The sequence below is a fragment of the Salvelinus alpinus genome, chromosome 19 (assembly GCF_045679555.1).
Source record: "Salvelinus alpinus chromosome 19, SLU_Salpinus.1, whole genome shotgun sequence".
Classification (NCBI taxonomy): Eukaryota; Metazoa; Chordata; class Actinopteri; order Salmoniformes; family Salmonidae; genus Salvelinus; species Salvelinus alpinus.
Window position 1 is genome coordinate 2062143 of NC_092104.1, and position 20617 is coordinate 2082759.

At 42.8% G+C, this 20617-nt stretch overlaps 1 protein-coding gene across 3 annotated transcripts in view; it reads right to left on the bottom strand.

The window, feature by feature from the left end:
- LOC139544882 (E3 SUMO-protein ligase PIAS2-like) overlaps window positions 1-12127 on the bottom strand; it is a 23284-nt gene extending 11157 nt beyond the window's left edge. The window contains exons 1-10 of one of the 3 annotated variants that reach the window (XM_071352044.1): window positions 11987-12127; window positions 9324-9529; window positions 8173-8692; window positions 6384-6471; window positions 6241-6291; window positions 6016-6106; window positions 5693-5827; window positions 4893-4998; window positions 4631-4704; window positions 3726-3886 (exon numbers count right to left, since the gene is read on the bottom strand). In XM_071352044.1, the coding sequence (XP_071208145.1) occupies window positions 3726-3886; window positions 4631-4704; window positions 4893-4998; window positions 5693-5827; window positions 6016-6106; window positions 6241-6291; window positions 6384-6471; window positions 8173-8689 (1223 nt within the window). In that variant the 5' untranslated portion in view covers window positions 8690-8692; window positions 9324-9529; window positions 11987-12127. The remainder of the gene's footprint in view (window positions 1-3725; window positions 3887-4630; window positions 4705-4892; window positions 4999-5692; window positions 5828-6015; window positions 6107-6240; window positions 6292-6383; window positions 6472-8172; window positions 8693-9323; window positions 9530-11986) is intronic. The other 2 variants (XM_071352043.1, XM_071352042.1) reach the window with 2 other exon arrangements.
- Between the last annotated feature and the right edge of the window lie 8490 nt (window positions 12128-20617).

Sequence of the window (20617 nt, forward strand, 5' to 3'; positions counted from 1 at the left end):
TGTAGCGAAATGCTTGTGCTTCTAGTTCCGACAATGCAGTAATAACCAACAAGTAATCTAACCTAACAATTCCGCAACTACTACCTTATACACGCAAGTGTAAAGGGATAAAGAATATGTACATAAAGATATATGAATGAGTGATGGTACAGACGGCATAGGCAAGGTGCAGTAGATGGTATAGAGTACGGTATATACCTATGAGATGAGTACTGTAGGGTATGTAAACATAAAGTGGCATAGTTTAAAGTGGCTAGTGGTCCATGTATTACATAAGATGGCAAGATGCAGTAGATGATATAGAGTACAGTATATACATATACATAAGAGATGTGTAATGTAGGGTATGTAAACATTATATTAGGTGGCATTGTTTAAAGTGGCTGGTGGTACATTTTTACATAATTTCCATCAATTCCCATTTTTAAGGTGGCTGGAGCTGAGTCAGTTTGTTGGCAGCGGCCGCTAAATGTTAGTGGTGGCTGTTTAACAGTCTGATGGCCTTGAGATAGAAGCTGTTTTTCAGTCTCTCGGTCCCTGCTTGGATGCACCTGTACTGACCTCGCCTTCTGGATGATAGCGGGGTGAACAGGTAGTGGCTTGGGTGGTTGTTGTCCTTGATGATCTTTATGGCCTTCCTGTGACATCGGGTGGTGTAGGTGTCCTGGAGGGCAGGTAGTTTGCCCCGGGTGATGCGTTCTGCCGACCTCACTACCCTCTGGAGAGCCTTACGGTTGTGTGCGGAGCAGTTGCCGTACCAGGCGGTGATACAGCCCGACAGGATGCTCTCGATTGTGCATCTGTAGAAGTTTGTGAGTGCTTTTGGTGACAAGCCGAATTTCTTCAGCCTCCTGAGGTTGAAGAGGCGCTGCTGCGCCTTCTTCACAACGCTGTCTGTGTGGGTGGACCAATTCAGTTTGTCCGTGATGTGTACACCGAGGAACTTAAAACTTTCCACCTTCTCCACTACTGACCCGTCGATGTGGATAGGGGGGAGCTCCCTCTGCTGTTTCCTGAAGTCCACAATCATCTCCTTTGTTTTGTTGACGTTGAGTGTGAGGTTATTTTCCTGACACCACACTCCGAGGGCCCTCACCTCCTCCCTGTAGGCCGTCTCGTCGTTGTTGGTAATCAAGCCTACCACTGTAGTGTCGTCCGCAAACTTGATGATTGAGTTGGAGGCGTGCATGGCCACGCAGTCGTGGGTGAACAGGGAGTACAGGAGAGGGCTCAGAACGCACCCTTGTGGGGCCCCAGTGTTGAGGATCAGCGGGGTGGAGATGTTGTTACCTACCCTCACCACCTGGGGGCGGCCCGTCAGGAAGTCCAGGACCCAGTTGCACAGGGCGGGGTCGAGGCCCAGGGTCTCGAGCTTGATGACGAGTTTGGAGGGTACTATGGTGTTAAATGCTGAGCTGTAGTCGATGAACAGCATTCTCACATAGGTATTCCTCTTGTCCAGATGGGTTAGGGCAGTGTGCAGTGTGGTTGCGATTGCGTCGTCTGTGGACCTATTGGGTCGGTAAGCAAATTGGAGTGGGTCTAGGGTGTCCGGTAGGGTGGAGGTGATATGGTCCTTGACTAGTCTCTCAAAGCACTTCATGATGACGGAAGTGAGTGCTACGGGGCGGTAGTCGTTTAGCTCAGTTACCTTAGCTTTCTTGGGAACAGGAACAATGGTGGCCCTCTTGAAGCATGTGGGAACAGCAGACTGGGCTAAGGATTGATTGAATATGTCCGTAAACACACCAGCCAGCTGGTCTGCGCATGCTCTGAGGACGCGGCTGGGAATGCCGTCTGGGCCTGCAGCCTTGCGAGGGTTAACACGTTTAAATGTTTTACTCACCTCGGCTGCAGTGAAGGAGAGCCCGCAGGTTTTGGTAGTGGGCCGTGTCAGTGGCACTGTATTATCCTCAAAGCGGGCAAAAAAGGTATTTAGCCTGTCTGGGAGCAAGACATCCTGATCCGCAACGGGGCTGCTTTTCTTTTTGTAATCCGTGATAGACTGTAGACCCTGCCACATACCCCTTGTGTCTGAGCTGTTGAATTGCGATTCAATTTTGTCTCTGTACTGGGACTTAGCCTGTTTGATAGCCTTGCGGAGAGAATAGCTACACTGTGTGTATTCGGTCATGTTTCCGGTCACCTTGCCCTGGTTAAAAGCAGTGGTTCGCGCTTTCAGTTTCAAGCGAATGCTGCCGTTAATCCACGGTTTCTGGTTTGGGAATGTTTTAATCGTTGCTCTGGGTACGACATCGTCAATGCACTTCCAAATGAACTCGCTCACCGAATCTGCATATTCATCATTGTTGTTGTTGGACGCCGTGCGGAACATATTCCAATCCGCGTGATCAAAGCAGTCTTGAAGCGTGGATTCAGATTGGTCGGACCAGCGTTGAACAGACCTGAGCGCGGGAGCTTGTAGTTTTAATTTCTGTTTGTAGGCTGGAATCAACAAAATGGAGTCGTGGTCAGCTTTTCCGAAAGGAGGGCGGGGGAGGGCCTTATATGCGTCGCGGAAGTTAGTATAACAATGGTCCAGAGTTCTGCCAGCCCTGGTCGGACAATCGATGTGCTGATAGAATTTAGGGAGTTTTGTTTTTAGATTAGCCTTGTTAAAATCCCCAGCTACGATGAATGCAGCCTCAGGGTGTGTGGTTTCCAGTTTACAGAGAGTCAGATAGAGTTCGTTCAGGGCCATCGATGTGTCTGCTTGGGGGGGAATATATACGGCTGTGATTATGACCGAAGTGAATTCCCTTGGTAGATAATGCGGTCTACATTTGATTGTGAGGAGTTCTAGATCAGGTGAACAGAATGACTTTAGTTCCTGAGTGTTGTTATGATGGTCACACCACGTCTCGTTAATCATGAGGCATACCCCCCCGCCCCTCTTCTTACCAGAAAGATGTATGTTTCTGTCTGCGCGATGCGTGAAGAAACCAGCTGGCTGCACCGACTCCGTTAGCGTCTTTTCAGTTAGCCATGTTTCCGTGAAGCAGAGCACGTTGCAATCCCTGATGTCTCTCTCGAATGTTACCCGTGCTCGGATTTCATCGACCTTATGTAATATGTAATAACTACGTGGAAAAAATGATGAACGCGTTAAATTATTTTGTGACGTGAAGTCATATTCAGGTCCCCTTTGGTCAACGAGCTTAATTGACAAGTCAAATTGTGTTATTTGACGCGTCAAATCGTATTTTTTGACACGCAAAGACCCAAACGGCGTTCCATAGAAATCCTGGTTGAAAATGAAACGACTGAACAAATGAACAAACGAAACAGCACAGCAAGTAAGTGAATGAAATCGGATTTAATTGTTTTACTGGTAATGAGGACATACGTAAATGCCAACAAAATACATTTTTGGTCAGTGTGGTGTGTAACTATTAACTAGGCAAGTCAGTTAAGAACAAATTCTTATTTACAATGACGGCCTACCCCGGCCAAACACGGACGACGCTGGGCCAATTGTGCGCCGCCCTATGGGCCTCCCAATCACGGCCGGATGTGATACAGCCTGGAATCGAACCAGGGACTGTAGTGACGCCTCTTGCACTGAGATGCCGTGCCTTAGACCGCTGTGTCCATGTGTGTGTGTGTTAACTATTTTACTGTACTAGAATGCTTAAAAGGCTGCGAGAAAAATGTAATATCGGTGCATCACTACTTTACATGTTGGGTTTCTATTTGTGTTCAGTGTTTTATAGAGAGGTACCAACCCGTCGATGATCAGGCTCTCGTAGGGGGCCTTCTTGTCACAGACAGGACAGACCCAGGTGGGTTTCTTCTCATTCATCTGCAGGTAGAGGGCCGCGTCGAAACACTGCAGGTGGGAACAGGTGACAGCTCGACACGGCACGGTCAGACGCATTTTACCCAGCTACAGATGAGAGAGATGAATTGGCCAGTTTAACCACACATTTTACCCAGCTACAGATGAGAGAGATGAATTGGCCAGTTTAACCACACATTTTACCCAGCTACAGATGAGAGAGAGAGATGAATTGGCCAGTTTAACCACATATTTTACCCAGCTACAGATGAGAGAGAGAGAGATGAATTGGCCAGTTTAACCACACATTTTACCCAGCTACAGATGAGAGAGAGATGAGAGAGAGAGAGATGAATTGGCCAGTTTAACCACATATTTTACCCAGCTACAGATGAGAGAGAGAGAGATGAATTGGCCAGGTTAACCACATATTTTACCCAGCTACAGATGAGAGAGAGATGAGAGAGAGAGAGATGAATTGGCCAGTTTAACCACATATTTTACCCAGCTACAGATGAGAGAGATGAAAAAGAGAGATGAATTGGCCAGTTTAACCACATATTTTACCCAGCTACAGATGAGAGAGATGAAAAAGAGAGATGAATTGGCCAGTTTAACCACATATTTTACCCAGCTACAGATGAGAGAGATGAAAAAGAGAGATGAATTGGCCAGTTTAACCACATATTTTACCCAGCTACAGATGAGAGAGAGAGAGATGAAAAAGAGAGATGAATTGGCAAGTTTAACCACATATTTGTAACACATATCTTTGTCTGTCTGTAAAAGTTGTACCAGACTGATTTGTATGAAAATGTAGTATTTATTTATTTTTCAGCGTGTTTTACTCACGGGGCACATGAGCGACACCCTCAGGCTGGTTGTGGCAATCTCACTATCAGGGTCTGCTGTCAGCTTCTCTTTTACTGCAAGAGGACGGGGGAAGATTTGAAGGACATTACAGATTTAGCACAAACATGTGTTGCGAGTGTGATTCAGTGGGAATCAATTGCAATGAGCCTGTCCTCTAATGTTTGTGTGTGAGTGAGTGAGTCAGTGAGTGTATTTGTATATATAAATGAGTGTGACCACACAAGTGTGTGTGTGTGTTTACTCAGCGCTCTGGAGTGGTCTGGGTTTCTGATGCCCTTCATCCTGAGCCTCTGCAACAGTAGAGGAGAGGTCAGCTGCCTCACCAGATACACCGACATGGAGTACGTCTGGAACGACAGTCAGAGAAATAGAATGATCTGTCCGGTTCAACCACACGCGGAGAACGTCAGGAACGGCACGCGGAGAAATAGAATGATCTGTCTGCTTCAACGAGACGTGGAGAACGTCAGGAACGACAGTCAGAGAAATAGAATGATCTGTCTGCTTCAACGAGACGTGGAGAACGTCAGGAACGACAGTCAGAGAAATAGAATGATCTGTCTACTTCAACGACACGCGGGGGAACGTCAGGAACGACGCGCGGGGGAACGTCAGGAACGACGCGCGGGGGAACGTCAGGAACGACGCGCGGGGGAACGTCGGGAACGACGCGCGGGGGAACGTCGGGAACGACGCGCGGGGGAACGTCGGGAACGACGCGCGGGGGAACGTCGGGAACGACGCGCGGGGGAACGTCGGGAACGACGCGCGGGGGAACGTCGGGAACGACGCGCGGGGGAACGTCGGGAACGACGCGCGGGGGAACGTCGGGAACGACGCGCGGGGGAACGTCGGGAACGACGCGCGGGGGAACGTCGGGAACGACGCGCGGGGGAACGTCAGGAACGACACACCAGCTTGAAAGGCCTAATGAAGTCTATGATGCAAAAAAGGCATCTTTACAGTTGCCATTACTATAAATAAAGTTCACAATAAAATAGTGAAAAATACATTGATCCTCAATGTTAGTGTTTACAATACCTTTCCGATTTCGGCTGCCCACGTTACAGAGATCTGATTGGGTACGGCAGAGGACAATCTGACCAATGAGGTGATATTTAGAGGTCTTCCCGGTCTCTTCTGTTCCACTCCATTTTTAGGGGGCGGGGCATAACCCTGAAAAACAACACACATGCTGTAATATATATATGTGTGTTATCAACTTTACCATTACGTCATATTAGAAATAGTCTCACTTTAGTATGCGCTGATCTAGGATCTGTTTTGCCTTTTAGATCATAACGAATAAAATAACGTAAACAGCTGGGACCTGATCCTAGACCAGCTGAGAAACCAGTACGTACCGGCAGGGGGAAGAGCTTCCCATTAACTTTAATGCAGAGACTGTTGGGGTAGTTGTCTTCTTGGGGACAACTTGTTTCTGACAGACAAAACCTACAAGAAAAAATGTAGAAAAACTCCATTTGAGAAGCAATAAACAAGATGATTTTGAAGGTAAATCTCCTCTGGGGCTCCAGGTTCCTGAATAGTTTCTGGAATTATGACTCTGTATTCTATCTATCCCTCACCTCAGTTGTATCTGAACCATGTAGTCTCTTCTGCCACCTGGTAGGAAGTCCCTTTAAGAACAAGAACCCATGCAAATTACAAACGGAACTATTGTGGAACGGGTCAGGAGGAGTAGGTGCTGTGAGAGCAGAGCAGCCCATACCTTGAAATGCACACCTCCCTGACTTGTTGAGGCGTCAAGGCGAAAATGAAGTATTTCTCTTGGTGGTATCTCTGAACAGTGCTGGCTCCTAGTAGAATAAGGACATCGGATTGTGATATGATGCAAAAAAATATATAACATTTAGACACTTCAATGCAGTCTGTGGTCAGTAATGTCAACATTACCAGAGAGATAGGCAGAATGTCAACATTACCTACCAGAGAGATAGGCCAGAGAGATAGGCAGTAATGTCAACATTACCTACCAGAGAGATAGGCAGTAATGTCAACATTACCTACCAGAGAGATAGGCAGTAATGTCAACATTACCAGAGAGATAGTCAGTAATGTCAACATTACCTACCAGAGAGATAGTCAGTAATGGCAACATTACCTACCAGAGAGATAGGCAGTAATGTCAACATTACCAGAGAGATAGGCAGTAATGTCAACATTACCTACCAGAGAGATAGGCAGCAATGTCAACATTACCAGAGAGATAGGCAGTAATGTCAACATTACCAGAGAGATAGGCAGTAATGTCAACATTACCAGAGATAGGCAGTAATGTCAACATTACCAGAGAGATAGGCAGTAATGTCAACATTACCTACCAGAGAGATAGGCAGTAATGTCAACATTACCAGAGAGATAGGCAGAATGTCAACATTACCAGAGAGATAGGCAGAATGTCAACATTACCAGAAAGATAGGCAGAATGTCAACATTACCAGAGAGATAGGCAGTAATGTCAACATTACCAGAGAGATAGGCAGTAATGTCAACATTACCAGAGAGATAGGCAGTAATGTCAACATTACCAGAGAGATAGGCAGTAATGTCAACATTACCAGAGAGATAGGCAGAATGTCAACATTACCAGAGAGATAGGCAGTAACGTCAACATTACCAGAGAGATAGGCAGAATGTCAACATTACCAGAGAGATAGGCAGAATGTCAACATTACCAGAGAGATAGGCAGTAATGTCAACATTACCAGAGAGATAGGCAGAATGTCAACATTACCAGAGAGATAGGCAGAATGTCAACATTACCAGAGAGATAGGCAGAGCTACTATGATATGAGCCATCATTTTCTATCTATGAGAACCTGAGAAATGTCTAACATTAGAACCAACAGGCTGGTTTAAGGCTCTGAAGTGGAAAGGACAACAAGAAAAACGGACATCAGATTATGACCAGAATTAACAAAACATTCAGGCACTTAATCACAAGACTCCTTCATCAGTAATGTCATGTCTGACCAGAAATATGATGGAACGTCCACCTAGATTACGAGAGATAGGCAGAGCTTGTATTATATTGCTTAAGCCTGCTCTATACACCCATCTAAACCATTCAGAACTAGGAGAACTTGTCTAAAGTTACAGTGGCCGACAAGTCGTTGTTTTATTAATATTTTATTTTATTTAACCTTTATTTAACTAGGCATGTCAGTTAACAACAAATTCTTATTTACAATGACGGGTCTACCCCGGCCACACCCGGACGACACTGGGCGAATTGTGCGCCGCCCTATGGAATTCCCAATCACGACCGGATGTGATACAGCCTGGATTCGAACCAGGGACTGTAGTGACGCCTCTTGTACTGAGATGCAGATGCCTTAGACCCGCTGTGCCACTCGGGTTTCAGGACAACAAGAATCAGTTTGTGACAAGCAAGAACAATCATTCACACACCTAATCAGAGTCGATCAGTAATCATTCATTTCATCAATGTAAAGCCTGCCCAGTAATATGGTAGAAGTCCAACTAGATAGATTTACCAGAGAGACACTGACCCAGGCTGGAGGGTTTAACCAGGATGTCCAACACGTCGTAGAATGGCAGAGACTTCATTTGGACGTCTGGATGGACCGGAGGGATGAGAGGGGCGGGCTGCTGGAGGTTCATCCTCAGCTCCTTATTGGTCTCCTCGTGGAGCAGCAGCGAATCACCAGAGAGCAGCAGCGAATCGGACGCCAGGTCAAAGTCCCGGGAGACACCGGCGCCGTCAGGGGACAGGTCACCGAGGTCAGAGGTTACCACGGTAACGCCACCGCCTTCCGCTGCCGCGGAGAACGCGGACTTAACCGCAGCCAAGTCTGTGAGACAAGTGTCTATCGTCCTGGGATAGCGGCGGCGATAAAGTTCCTTGATTTTGATCTGGACGGCTGGACTGCAGGAGGCGTTCTTCAGGAGGTGCAGGACCCTCAGAAGGAGCTCATGCTTGGGACCACTCTTGTTTCGCCCAGCGAAGCCCAGTAACACTTGTAGCTCTGACACTCTGAAACTTGATACCATGCTCTGGAAAAGACAAGGGGAGACATGAGGACACAGACAGGCTACCATGTCATTAAAAACACGATTAGGAATGATTAGGCTAATCATTTTTGCCACTTGAGGATAATTCAAGTTTTTATGCCATGTTTCCTTTAGTTCAGTTGATTAGCCTCATTTTGAAGTTGTAAAAAGTGTAAAAGTATGTAACTAGGATTCAGCTGTCAGAGAGAATATATAGGCTGTACATTCTGATATCATAACAAAACAATGACTCGTGTTATCCTTACATGGCACAGCCAGGTTAGCAATATTGGCTTAAAAAGCAAAAACACCAAACATGTCAATGGTGATGTGAAACTACCCAGAATAGAGCTATTCCAACACAAGTATTATTACACATTTGATACCCCCCCCCACATAACAACCCCCCCCCATAACAGAACCCCCCCCCAGAACTGGACCCCCCCCTTCACATAACAACCCTCCCATAACAGGACCCCCCCCCCCCCCTTCACATAACAACCCTCCCATAACAGGACCCCCCCCCTGCCTTCACATAACAACCCTCCCATAACAGGACCCCCCCCCCCCCCCCCCCCCCCCCCTTCACATAACAACCCCCCCAGAACAGGAAAGTAAGTAAAGCCCAACTGACCCTTCATTATACGGTCCATGCTGGATCGCTCTTACGTGTGTATTTCCTTGTTTCTTACAAATCCTTATTATATGTGACCGTTAAGCATCTAAAAAATGTTGAACGTGAATAATGCCAGAACCATTCGATCAGATCAAACATGGGAAGAGCATGGCATTGGCAAGGCTGACAAAACGATGGATGAAGAGGAGTGAGGACGAGCTTGACTTTAGAAAAAGGAAAAAAAAAAAAAACACAACATTAGCGAGTTATATGGTTAGGTAGGCAAAGGAAAACGGTGGGACTGCAGAATCATGCTCATGGTAAGATTTTGTTAAAGCTATACAATAACGCCGTACACAAAATAGGTATTGTTATTGCGGGGCATTCATTTGACGATTGAAATAGCAACAGAAAAATATCCATAATTCCTGCAAATGATGTACTATGAGCATGGTTCCCGTATGTGAACATAATATCGCCCCATATTCTCTCCCAGTTTTCATACTTCGGCAGCTTTTAAAACACAGCCTTCCATGACTCTGAAAACTATATATTCTGAAATCAGTGGGAAGAGGGAGAAGAAGAAAAAAAAATGGTGTGTGTATTTTTTCTCTCCAGAATATATCATTTTCAATCATGGCACGCTTTGTTTAAGGGCTGTTAAAGATTGAAAACCAAAAGAAGAAAACAAATAAACATTTAAACAACAAAGCAGTGGTTTTGTTTTCCATCATTTTCATAGTCATGGCACGCTTTGTTTAAACCGGTTAAATAATCAATATTGTAATCTACACAATCGCCAAAAGTAATTGTTTATCATGACAACCATAAACAATAACTAGTAATGCTGCATACTCCAAGGAAGGTTCAAATAGCATCTTTCTGGTAAAAAATAATAGCTATAAATTGCTGAGGTATAGTCATTTCTGAGGACAGAAGCTCAAGTACACAGTATAAATATGATAAAAAAAATATGAAAAATTTTAAACATTTAATATGATGTATTTCCTATTCAACTAAACTGTATAAATAAGGCTTGAAATGACACATATGCTTTCTAATTATAGTTTAATGAAATTATTAAACGATTATTAAACGATAAAGACGTCACCTTCCTTATAACTGTAAAATACATATTTGTATGTGTAGTTTTAAGAGAACATTTGCATATTTTGAAAAGGTCTCTCTTGATCAAAACGTCTGCCCCCATCACTGTGAAGGTCTCACAGAGCTCGGCTTCATGAGCTCGTTAGGAACTCGCATTTCCTCTCATATTAATCGTGTCCGTCTATGATGCACAGAAAGTTGTTTTTGTTGTTTAAAATCTATTCGTTATTTTAGATTAATGGCTATAAATTGATCTCTGAATATGCTACAGTGCTGAACGTACTCTCTCCTGCTAGATAATATGTAAGAATTGCAGGCATGTGCTTTGTCAGTGGCTGTGACCTAGGGCTCAGCCAGGAGTTGACGGACATTCGGAAGAGCGAATGAAATGGTAGGAGGGCCATCCCAGCTTCAAGTGGTGTCAGGTTTCACATCCTACTCACATATACTACTGTGTCCATGAAAACCAGGGTTATCACTCAATGCAAGCCATTTTAAACAACGGTGTCCACATATCGATTTATAAGCAAAAACGTTGGTCGGACCCACGCAGGTCCCGTTAAACAGGGGACTTTACATCTAAGAATATTATTAATTAAGAGATATTGAAAGTTGGGGGGGGGGATTATTTCAACAAAAAAAGCGGTTAACTTTTCTCCATCCTCCCGATTCAGAATATATAACTTTCTTGATATCAGATGTTTAATCGATGAGAAACTTTGCAGAATGTCGGCCCAGTTTCACCTAGTTCCATCTTCTCCCACTACCCAGACTGGACTTCCTGTCACTACCATATTTGGTGGTGAGAAAACGTTCTATATAGACGGATGTTTCAGCTTTATAACCCCTGTAACTTGTTACCCCTTCTGTTTGTGGTTTAATAGCTATTGACGATAGAAAGCCGAACATCCAATAAAAAAACTAATTTTGCCTCGGTCTCATCTCAAGTAGATGGCAGATGGCTAACTATCATTTGAGTGATCAATAACGTCGCTATCACTTGACTGATCTCTTACATTAGAGTTAGTTGCAGTACTGTTTATAGCGGTGCGGTCTAAATAACCTTATCTAGAAAGTCATTACTGAAAATTACTCTTATTTTTTTAAATAACAGTTAAGAGCAGTCCAGCTAACTAGCAACACTGACGACAATAGTCTCTACCTACCTTGATAGCTACTTATGTTAGCATAGCCTATTTGAATGTAAATAGACTAGCTACCGACTAGTCAACTAACAGTATTTACCTTCAACAGGTAACGTGCATTTTATTAGATAAAGTACATTAACGTGAAGCTACATTACAAAACTATTTAGCGGCGATTTCGTATTGCTAAGCCAATGGCTACACCTGGCTAATTGTTGTTAGCTAGCTAGCGGCATGCTAATGTCGAGAGCAGCACCAGTTGTTAACTAGGTAAAACAGACATGCACCATTCCACAGTTAGCTAAGTAATTTTGCCTATATGAAGCGGATGTCTAATTCAATGCCTTATTCGACAACGTAAATTGCTTAAATAAAAGGATAGCTATAGCTTTCTACCTAGCAGTGGCTATGTTGTTTTTTTTAGCCTACCCGTAGCTCCACAAATTCCGCCATTTTCTTGTCAGGATCATTGACCTCCCCGTCACGTGACATGTGTGTCTGGCTGCGGAATGTGTCTTGGGGGCGTTGATTGTTGCAAGAAACGCCCACAGGAAGGCCCCTTCATTGATGTCAAGCTAGACCAAAGCAAGAGCCGGTCAGTACTTTTTTTAAATTTTATTAACAACCAATCAAAACAGAAAGTACATAAGGGAACAGAAGTATATATTGATTATATATAATGGACAATCGAGCTAGGGGGTACAATATCACATTACAATTACACAAGGTTAAGGGACATACAAACACTTACAATTCTAACAGCTTTTTTGTTAGTAGAGTATTTAACAGTCTTAAAATACAGTTCAATTTATTTTTTTAGGGTAAGAAAATGTGTTTTTTTGTTTGTAAATTTACATTTGTGTATATGAAATTTGGCCAAAAGAATAATGAAATTAATTACATAAAAATGTTTCAGCTTATTTTTATCATATGTAAAGAATCCAAGCAGTACATCTCTCCACAATAGTGTAAAATCTTCATAAATGTGTTAAATTATAAATCTACTGATGTCTTGCCACAGTTTTCTTACATGTATACAATGCCAAAACAGATGCAACACTGTTTCTGGGTGGTCATTACAAAAGGAGCAATTTGAGTTGATGTTTTCCTTAAACTTCTTCATATAGTGGTTGGCAGGATAATATTTATGAATAATTTTAAAGGAAACTTCCTTAATTTTGTTAATAAGTAGGTATGTGTGTGGCAACATCCAAACTTTTTTCCAACAGATATTATCAATAAATCCATTCCAATAAGGCATGACATAAGGTATAGATACAACATCCTGCTGAAACAAGGTTAGTATCGCTCTGTTGTTGAATGGGCCAAAAGAGAAACAAATCTTTCCTACTGATGAGTCAACAGGGTCAATAGAAGGTAGGCTCTGAGGGTCAGGTCTTGACACGTTCCTGAATAACAGAGCAACACCTGAGGGAATGGTTTTAGAATACAATTGCAAAATCTTTAGGTGTTACAGGGATCTTGTAAAGTGATAAGAATTCCTTAGAACTGAGTAAAAGAAAAATTGTGTTTATAAATTAAGGACCATGACAAGAAAACCTGCCGATGAAAAGCAGAAAGTTTCACTGGAATTTTGTCAATATTATAATGCACAACAACATGAAGTTAAGGCCACCAAAAGTAGAGAAGACATGATGAGGAATAAAATTCCAGATAGAAGTGGGTCTTCTTAGGAATTGTTTTATCCAATTGATCTTAAAAGTATTATTTAAAGTAGTAAAGTCCAGAAAATTCAGTCCACCATTCTCATAAGTGTTCATTACAACAGTTTTCCTAATGTAATGGGTACGGTTTCTCCAAAGAAAGTTGAAAAGCATCTGGTCTATCTCCTTGCTTATTTTACTGTCAAGATATAAAGATAGAGCGCCATATGTTAGTCTAGAGATGCCTTCAGCCTTGGTTATTAGGACTCTACCTTTTAAAGATAAGTCCCGCTGTAGCCATTGATTTAGCTTCTTCTGGCTATTTTTAATACGAGTGTTAAAATTTAGTAAGCCTCTAGACTTCTGATCCTTTGTAATGGTTATGCCTAAATATGTAAGTTCTTCTTTTACTGGAATACCATAATATGAAGGTGTCATACAATCTTTGACAGCTATGAGTTCACATTCTCCCTGAGCCGGTCAGTACTGCTGCGTTCAAAACAACTGGGAATACGCTTCCCAGCCGAAACTGGTATTGCGTATATTATGACGACATTTAGTTTAGTTTTTGTTCGTTTTGGACTGCCGCAACTTTTTTTTCCGGCTGTTCGGGCACAATACAGTCTATTCTCGAAGCAAGCCGAAGTCGGTAGCCGAAGTTTTACGCCCCCTCGTCGGCGATTGGTCAACATTAGGGTTTCGTCATTTAATGACAGAAAAGTATGACGTAATATGTTCTTTTTCAAATGAGAACAAAACTACTGAATTAGTCGTTAATTTCGTCATTCTCTCTGGTACATTTTATAAACGCAAAAACAAATATTTGAAATCTGTCCCCAAATGCAATATATTTTTTACTTGAAATCCAATATTTAATCAAATCTCTAGAATTACTCAATAAAAAAAAAAACACAGTATTCTTACAACTCTATCATACCTTTGTACAATTGTAACCCCTGGCATTTATTTATTTTATTTTAGGTACTTTAACTTTTGAAAGTAAATTCTTGTGAGTTCCAGTTCTCTGCTGCCAATGACTGGAGCGAATTGCAAAAATCCCTGAAGCTGGAGACTCATATCTCCCTCACTAACTTTAAGCATCAGCTGTCAGAGCAGTTTACCGATTGCTGCACCTGTAAACAGCCCATCTGTAAATAGCCCACCCAACTACCTCATCCCCATATTGTTATTTATTTTTTGCTCTTTGCACATCTATCACTCCAGTGTTAATGCTAAATTGTATTTTTTTCGCCACTATGGCCTATTTATTGCTACTCGCCTATTTATTGCTACTCGCCCAAGCCTCCCCAGCTTCTCCTTTACCCAAATCCAGATAGCAGATGTTCTGAAAGAGCTGCAAAACCTGGACCCATACAAATCAGCTGGGCTTGACAATCTGGACCCCCTATTTCTGAAACTGTCCGCCGCCATTGTCGCACCCCCTATTACCAGCCTGTTCAACCTCTCCTTCGTATCATCTGAGATCCCCAAGGATTGGAAAGCTGCCGCGGTCATCCCCCTCTTCAAAGGGGGAGACACCCTGGACCCAAACTGTTACAGACCTATATCCATCCTGCCCTGCCTATCTAAGGTCTTCGAAAGCCAAGTCAACAAACAGATCACTGACCATCTTGAATCCCACCGTACCTTCTCCGCTGTGCAATCCGGTTTCCGAGCCGGTCACGGGTGCACCTCAGCCACGCTCAAGGTACTAAACGATATCATAACCGCCATCGATAAAAGACAGTACTGTGCAGCCGTCTTCATCGACCTGGCCAAGGCTTTCGACTCTGTCAATCACCATATTCTTATCGGCAGACTCAGTAGCCTCGGTTTTTCTAATGACTGCCTTGCCTGGTTCACCAACTACTTTGCAGACAGAGTTCAGTGTGTCAAATCGGAGGGCATGTTGTCCGGTCCTCTGGCAGTCTCTATGGGGGTACCACAGGGTTCAATTCTCGGGCAGACTCTTTTCTCTGTATATATCAATGATGTTGCTCTTGCTGCGGGCGATTCCCTGATCCACCTCTACGCAGACGACACCATTCTGTATACTTCTGGCCCTTCCTTGGACACTGTGCTATCTAACCTCCAAACGAGCTTCAATGCCATACAACACTCCTTCCGTGGCCTCCAACTGCTCTTAAACGCTAGTAAAACCAAATGCATGCTTTTCAACCGGTCGCTGCCTGCACCCGCACGCCCGACTAGCATCACCACCCTGGACGGTTCCGACCTAGAATATGTGGACATCTATAAGTACCTAGGTGTCTGGCTAGACTGCAAACTCTCCTTCCAGACTCATATCAAACATCTCCAATCCAAAATCAAATCTAGAGTCGGCTTTCTATTTCGCAACAAAGCCTCCTTCACTCACGCCGCCAAACTTACCCTAGTAAAACTGACTATCCTACCGATCCTCGACTTCGGCGATGTCATCTACAAAATAGCTTCCAATACTCTACTCAGCAAACTGGATGCAGTTTATCACAGTGCCATCCGTTTTGTTACTAAAGCACCTTATACGACCCACCACTGCGACCTGTATGCCCTAGTCGGCTGGCCCTCGCTACATGTTCGTCGTCAGACCCACTGGCTCCAGGTCATCTACAAGGCTATGCTAGGTAAAGTGCCGCCTTATCTCAGTTCACTGGTCACGATGGCTACACCCACCCGTAGCACGCGCTCCAGCAGGTGTATCTCACTGATCATCCCTAAAGCCAAAACCTCATTTGGCCGCCTTTCCTTCCAGTTCTCTGCTGCCTGCGACTGGAACGAATTGCAAAAATCTCTGAAGTTTGAGACTTTTATCTCCCTCAACAACTTTAAACATCTGCTATCTGAGCAGCTAACCGATCGCTGCAGCTGTACATAGTCCATCGGTATATAGCCCACCCAATTTACCTACCTCACCCCATACTGCTTTTATTTATTTACTTTTCTGCTCTTTTGCACACCAGTATCTCTACTTGCACATGATCATCTGATGATTTATCACTCCAGTGTTAATCTGCTAAATTATAATTATTTGATTTATTGCCTACCTCCTCATGCCTTTTGCACACATTGTATATAGATTCTCTTTTTTTCTACCATGTTATTGACTTGTTTATTGTTTACTCCATGTGTAACTCTGTGTTGTTGTCTGTTCACACTGCTATGCTTTATCTTGGCCAGGTCGCAGTTGCAAATGAGAACTTGTTCTCAACTAGCCTACCTGGTTAAATAAAGGTGAAATAAAAATAAATAAAAAATAAAAAATTAAAACCTCCATAATCTTACTACATTACTACATGCACATTAATCCGGCTGCTCTGATTGGATAGAGCGAAGCTGTCTCTGTTCATTTGCTATATATTTCACCCGATCACTTATCATTGCATTTCTTTCAGTTTTCACTTTAGAAACTGGCCACAAGCACACAACTACTGAACAACACAACTACTGACCACAACCACACAACTACTGAACAACACAACTACTGACCACAACCACACAACTACTGTACAACACAACTACTGACCACAACCACACAACTACTGAACAACACAACTACTGACCACAACCACACAACTACTGAACAACACAAGTACTGACCACAACCACACAACTACTGAACAACACAACTACTGACCACAACCACACAACTACTGAACAACACAAGTACTGACCACAACCACACAACTACTGAACAACACAACTGCTGACCACAACCACACAACTACTGAACAACACAACTGCTGACCACAACTCAGGACCACAAATACTGACCAGAAGTACTGACCAACACCACACAACAACTGACCACTAATGACCATGACCACTGACCTCATCTACTCACCAAAACCACACAACTACTGACGATATAATAATGAACCCCACAACTCTCAGCGACAGAACTCAGGCCATCTTGATAGATGGGGTTAAATCAGAATTATCTTAGCGACAGAACTCAGGCCATCTTGATAGATGGGGTTAAATCAGAATTATCTTAGCGACAGAACTCAGGCCATCTTGATAGATGGGGTTAAATCAGAATTATCTTAGCGACAGAACTCAGGCCATCTTGATAGATGGGGTTAAATCAGAATTATCTTAGCGACAGAACTCAGGCCATCTTGATAGATGGGGTTAAATCAGAATTATCTTAGCGACAGAACTCAGGCCATCTTGATAGATGGGGTTAAATCAGAATGATCTTAGTGACAGAACTCAGGCCATCTTGATAGATGGGGTTGAATCTGAATGATCTTAGTGACAGAACTCAGGCCATCTTGATAGATGGGGTTGAATCTGAATGATCTTAGTGACAGAACTCAGGCCATCTTGATAGATGGGGTTAAATCAGAATTATCTGAGTGACAGAACTCAGGCCATCTTGATAGATGGGGTTAAATCAGAATTATCTTAGTGACAGAACTCAGGCCATCTTGATAGATGGGGTTAAATCAGAATTATCTGAGTGACAGAACTCAGGCCATCTTGATAGATGGGGTTAAATCAGAATTATCTTAGTGACAGAACTCAGGCCATCTTGATAGATGGGGTTAAATCAGAATTATCTGAGTGACAGAACTCAGGCCATCTTGATAGATGGGGTTAAATCAGAATGATCTTAGTGACAGAACTCAGGCCATCTTGATAGATGGGGTTAAATCAGAATTATCTGAGTGACAGAACTCAGGCCATCTTGATAGATGGGGTTAAATCAGAATGATCTTAGTGACAGAACTCAGGCCATCTTGATAGATGGGGTTAAATCAGAATGATCTTAGCGACAGAACTCAGGCCATCTTGATAGATGGGGTTAAATCAGAATGATCTTAGTGACAGAACTCAGGCCATCTTGATAGATGGGGTTAAATCAGAATTATCTGAGTAACAGAACTCAGGCCATCTTGATAGATGGGGTTAAATCAGAATTATCTTAGCGACAGAACTCAGGCCATCTTGATAGATGGGGTTAAATCAGAATTATCTTAGCGACAGAACTCAGGCCATCTTGATAGATGGGGTTAAATCAGAATTATCTGAGTGACAGAACTCAGGCCATCTTGATAGATGGGGTTAAATCAGAATTATCTTAGCGACAGAACTCAGGCCATCTTGATAGATGGGGTTAAATCAGATTTATCTTAGCGACAGAACTCAGGCCATCTTGATAGATGGGGTTAAATCAGAATGATCTTAGCGACAGAACTCAGGCCATCTTGATAGACGGGGTTAAATCAGAATTATCTTAGCGACAGAACTCAGGCCATCTTGATAGATGGGGTTAAATCAGAATTATCTTAGCGACAGAACTCAGGCCATCTTGATAGATGGGGTTAAATCAGAATTATCTGAGTAACAGAACTCAGGCCATCTTGATAGATGGGGTTAAATCAGAATTATCTTAGTGACAGAACTCAGGCCATCTTGATAGATGGGGTTAAATCAGAATTATCTGAGTAACAGAACTCAGGCCATCTTGATAGATGGGGTTAAATCAGAATTATCTGAGTAACAGAACTCAGGCCATCTTGATAGATGGGGTTAAATCAGAATTATCTTAGCGACAGAACTCAGGCCATCTTGATAGATGGGGTTGAATCTGAATTATCTTAGCGACAGAACTCAGGCCATCTTGATAGATGGGGTTAAATCAGAATTATCTTAGCGACAGAACTCAGGCCATCTGGATAGATGGGGTTAAATCAGAATTATCTTAGCGACAGAACTCAGGCCATCTTGATAGATGGGGTTAAATCAGAATTATCTTAGCGACAGAACTCAGGCCATCTTGATAGATGGGGTTAAATCTGAATGTCTTGAGATTCAAACAGGTGTTCCTCAGCGTTCGGTTTTGAGTCCATTATTATTCACCTTGTATATTAATGACATAGGAAACACTGTTAATACTTGTAACATTCATCTCTATGCATATGACACACTTTTGTATTCCTGTGCCACCTCGGTGTAGCAGGCCATTCGTGAACTTCAGAATGACTTTGATTCAATTCAGAAATTACTTAAATTAGCGTTAAATACAAGTAAAACCGAGCTCATGCTGCTCTCTAGGTCATGAAATGTTGACCCTGAGGACCTGCATATTTGGCTACAAATGGAGCCCAAATTGAGCTTCTTTCTCAATATAAGTGCCTGGGTGTCTGGATTGATGACAAGTTGTCCATCGTAACGGATATATATAGAACATCTGACAAAGAAGCTTAGATCCAAGATTGTTTTTTTATATCTAAAATAAATCATGCCTCAGTATTGAAAATAGGAGAAAGATTGTTCAACACTTCTCCCTGTATTGGATTTGGGTGATATTGTTTACATGCGACAACCTCTGTTTTGAATCTGTACTACTAGGTAACTCAAATTTTTACTAGGATTAAATGTCAGGAATTGTGAAAAAACTGAGTATAAAATGTATTTGGCTGAGGTGTATGTCAACTTCCGACTCCAACTGTATTTAGGCAGGAACATTGTTCATACTGACCTGAAGTATTGGTGTGCATTTTTTTTGTAGTTCACATCACAGTCACTGAAAAGGAAAGTGTGGCTCAGATAAACTGATCTTTTTCATCTAAACAACAATAATTCATCTCAGTGATTGACATTATACAGCTATTATGGTATGTTGACTAACCAATCGCAGTGAAATGAGATTAAATCTAGTCGTGATCAGTGTCATAAATTTCATCAAAGTAAGTTTATTAGATTGGCTTGTTAGAGGCATTCACATTATTGATTGGCTAGCAAGCACTTGATGTTACCCATCGTTTACTTTTTGGGGAAACTGCTCCAGCCACTTGATAGCTAGCGCTCGGTAGTTAAACTAAAGTAAAAGGGTGTCCTAATATGAAAGTATAAACCCACCATAGTGATGTCGCTGAAGAAGTTATGAATGATGCTGAGGGTTCTCGGTTGAACAAGGATGCGCATCGGATAGTCGTTGAACTATAAAACCCACGCCCGCCGTGGCGTATAGCATCGCTATACATGGAGCTGTGGAGCTGTGTTCGAATACTCATACTAACATACTGTATACTACATACTATAATACTATTAGTTAATTTCAGTACGCTATAAACAAACGGTATCCTTTCAGTTGAGTGTACTAGCGCTTCGCCTGTCTACTGGAAGTTGATGCTGTTACCTATGCAACTTCTTGCTAGTTTGTTAGCATAACAAATGACTAGCTAGACATCTTAAGATTTCATTAACAATGTCCATTGAGAACGCACACGGACTATAACACTTAGCTAAGCTAAGAATGACGTGAATAATCAAGTCAATAAACGTTGGGTAGTTAGATAGCATTTAGTTAATATACTGGCAAGTTTGGTGTATTGTGTAGCCAGCCATGGTTAGGGAGTTAGCTAACATACCGGTGCATACAAGCAAC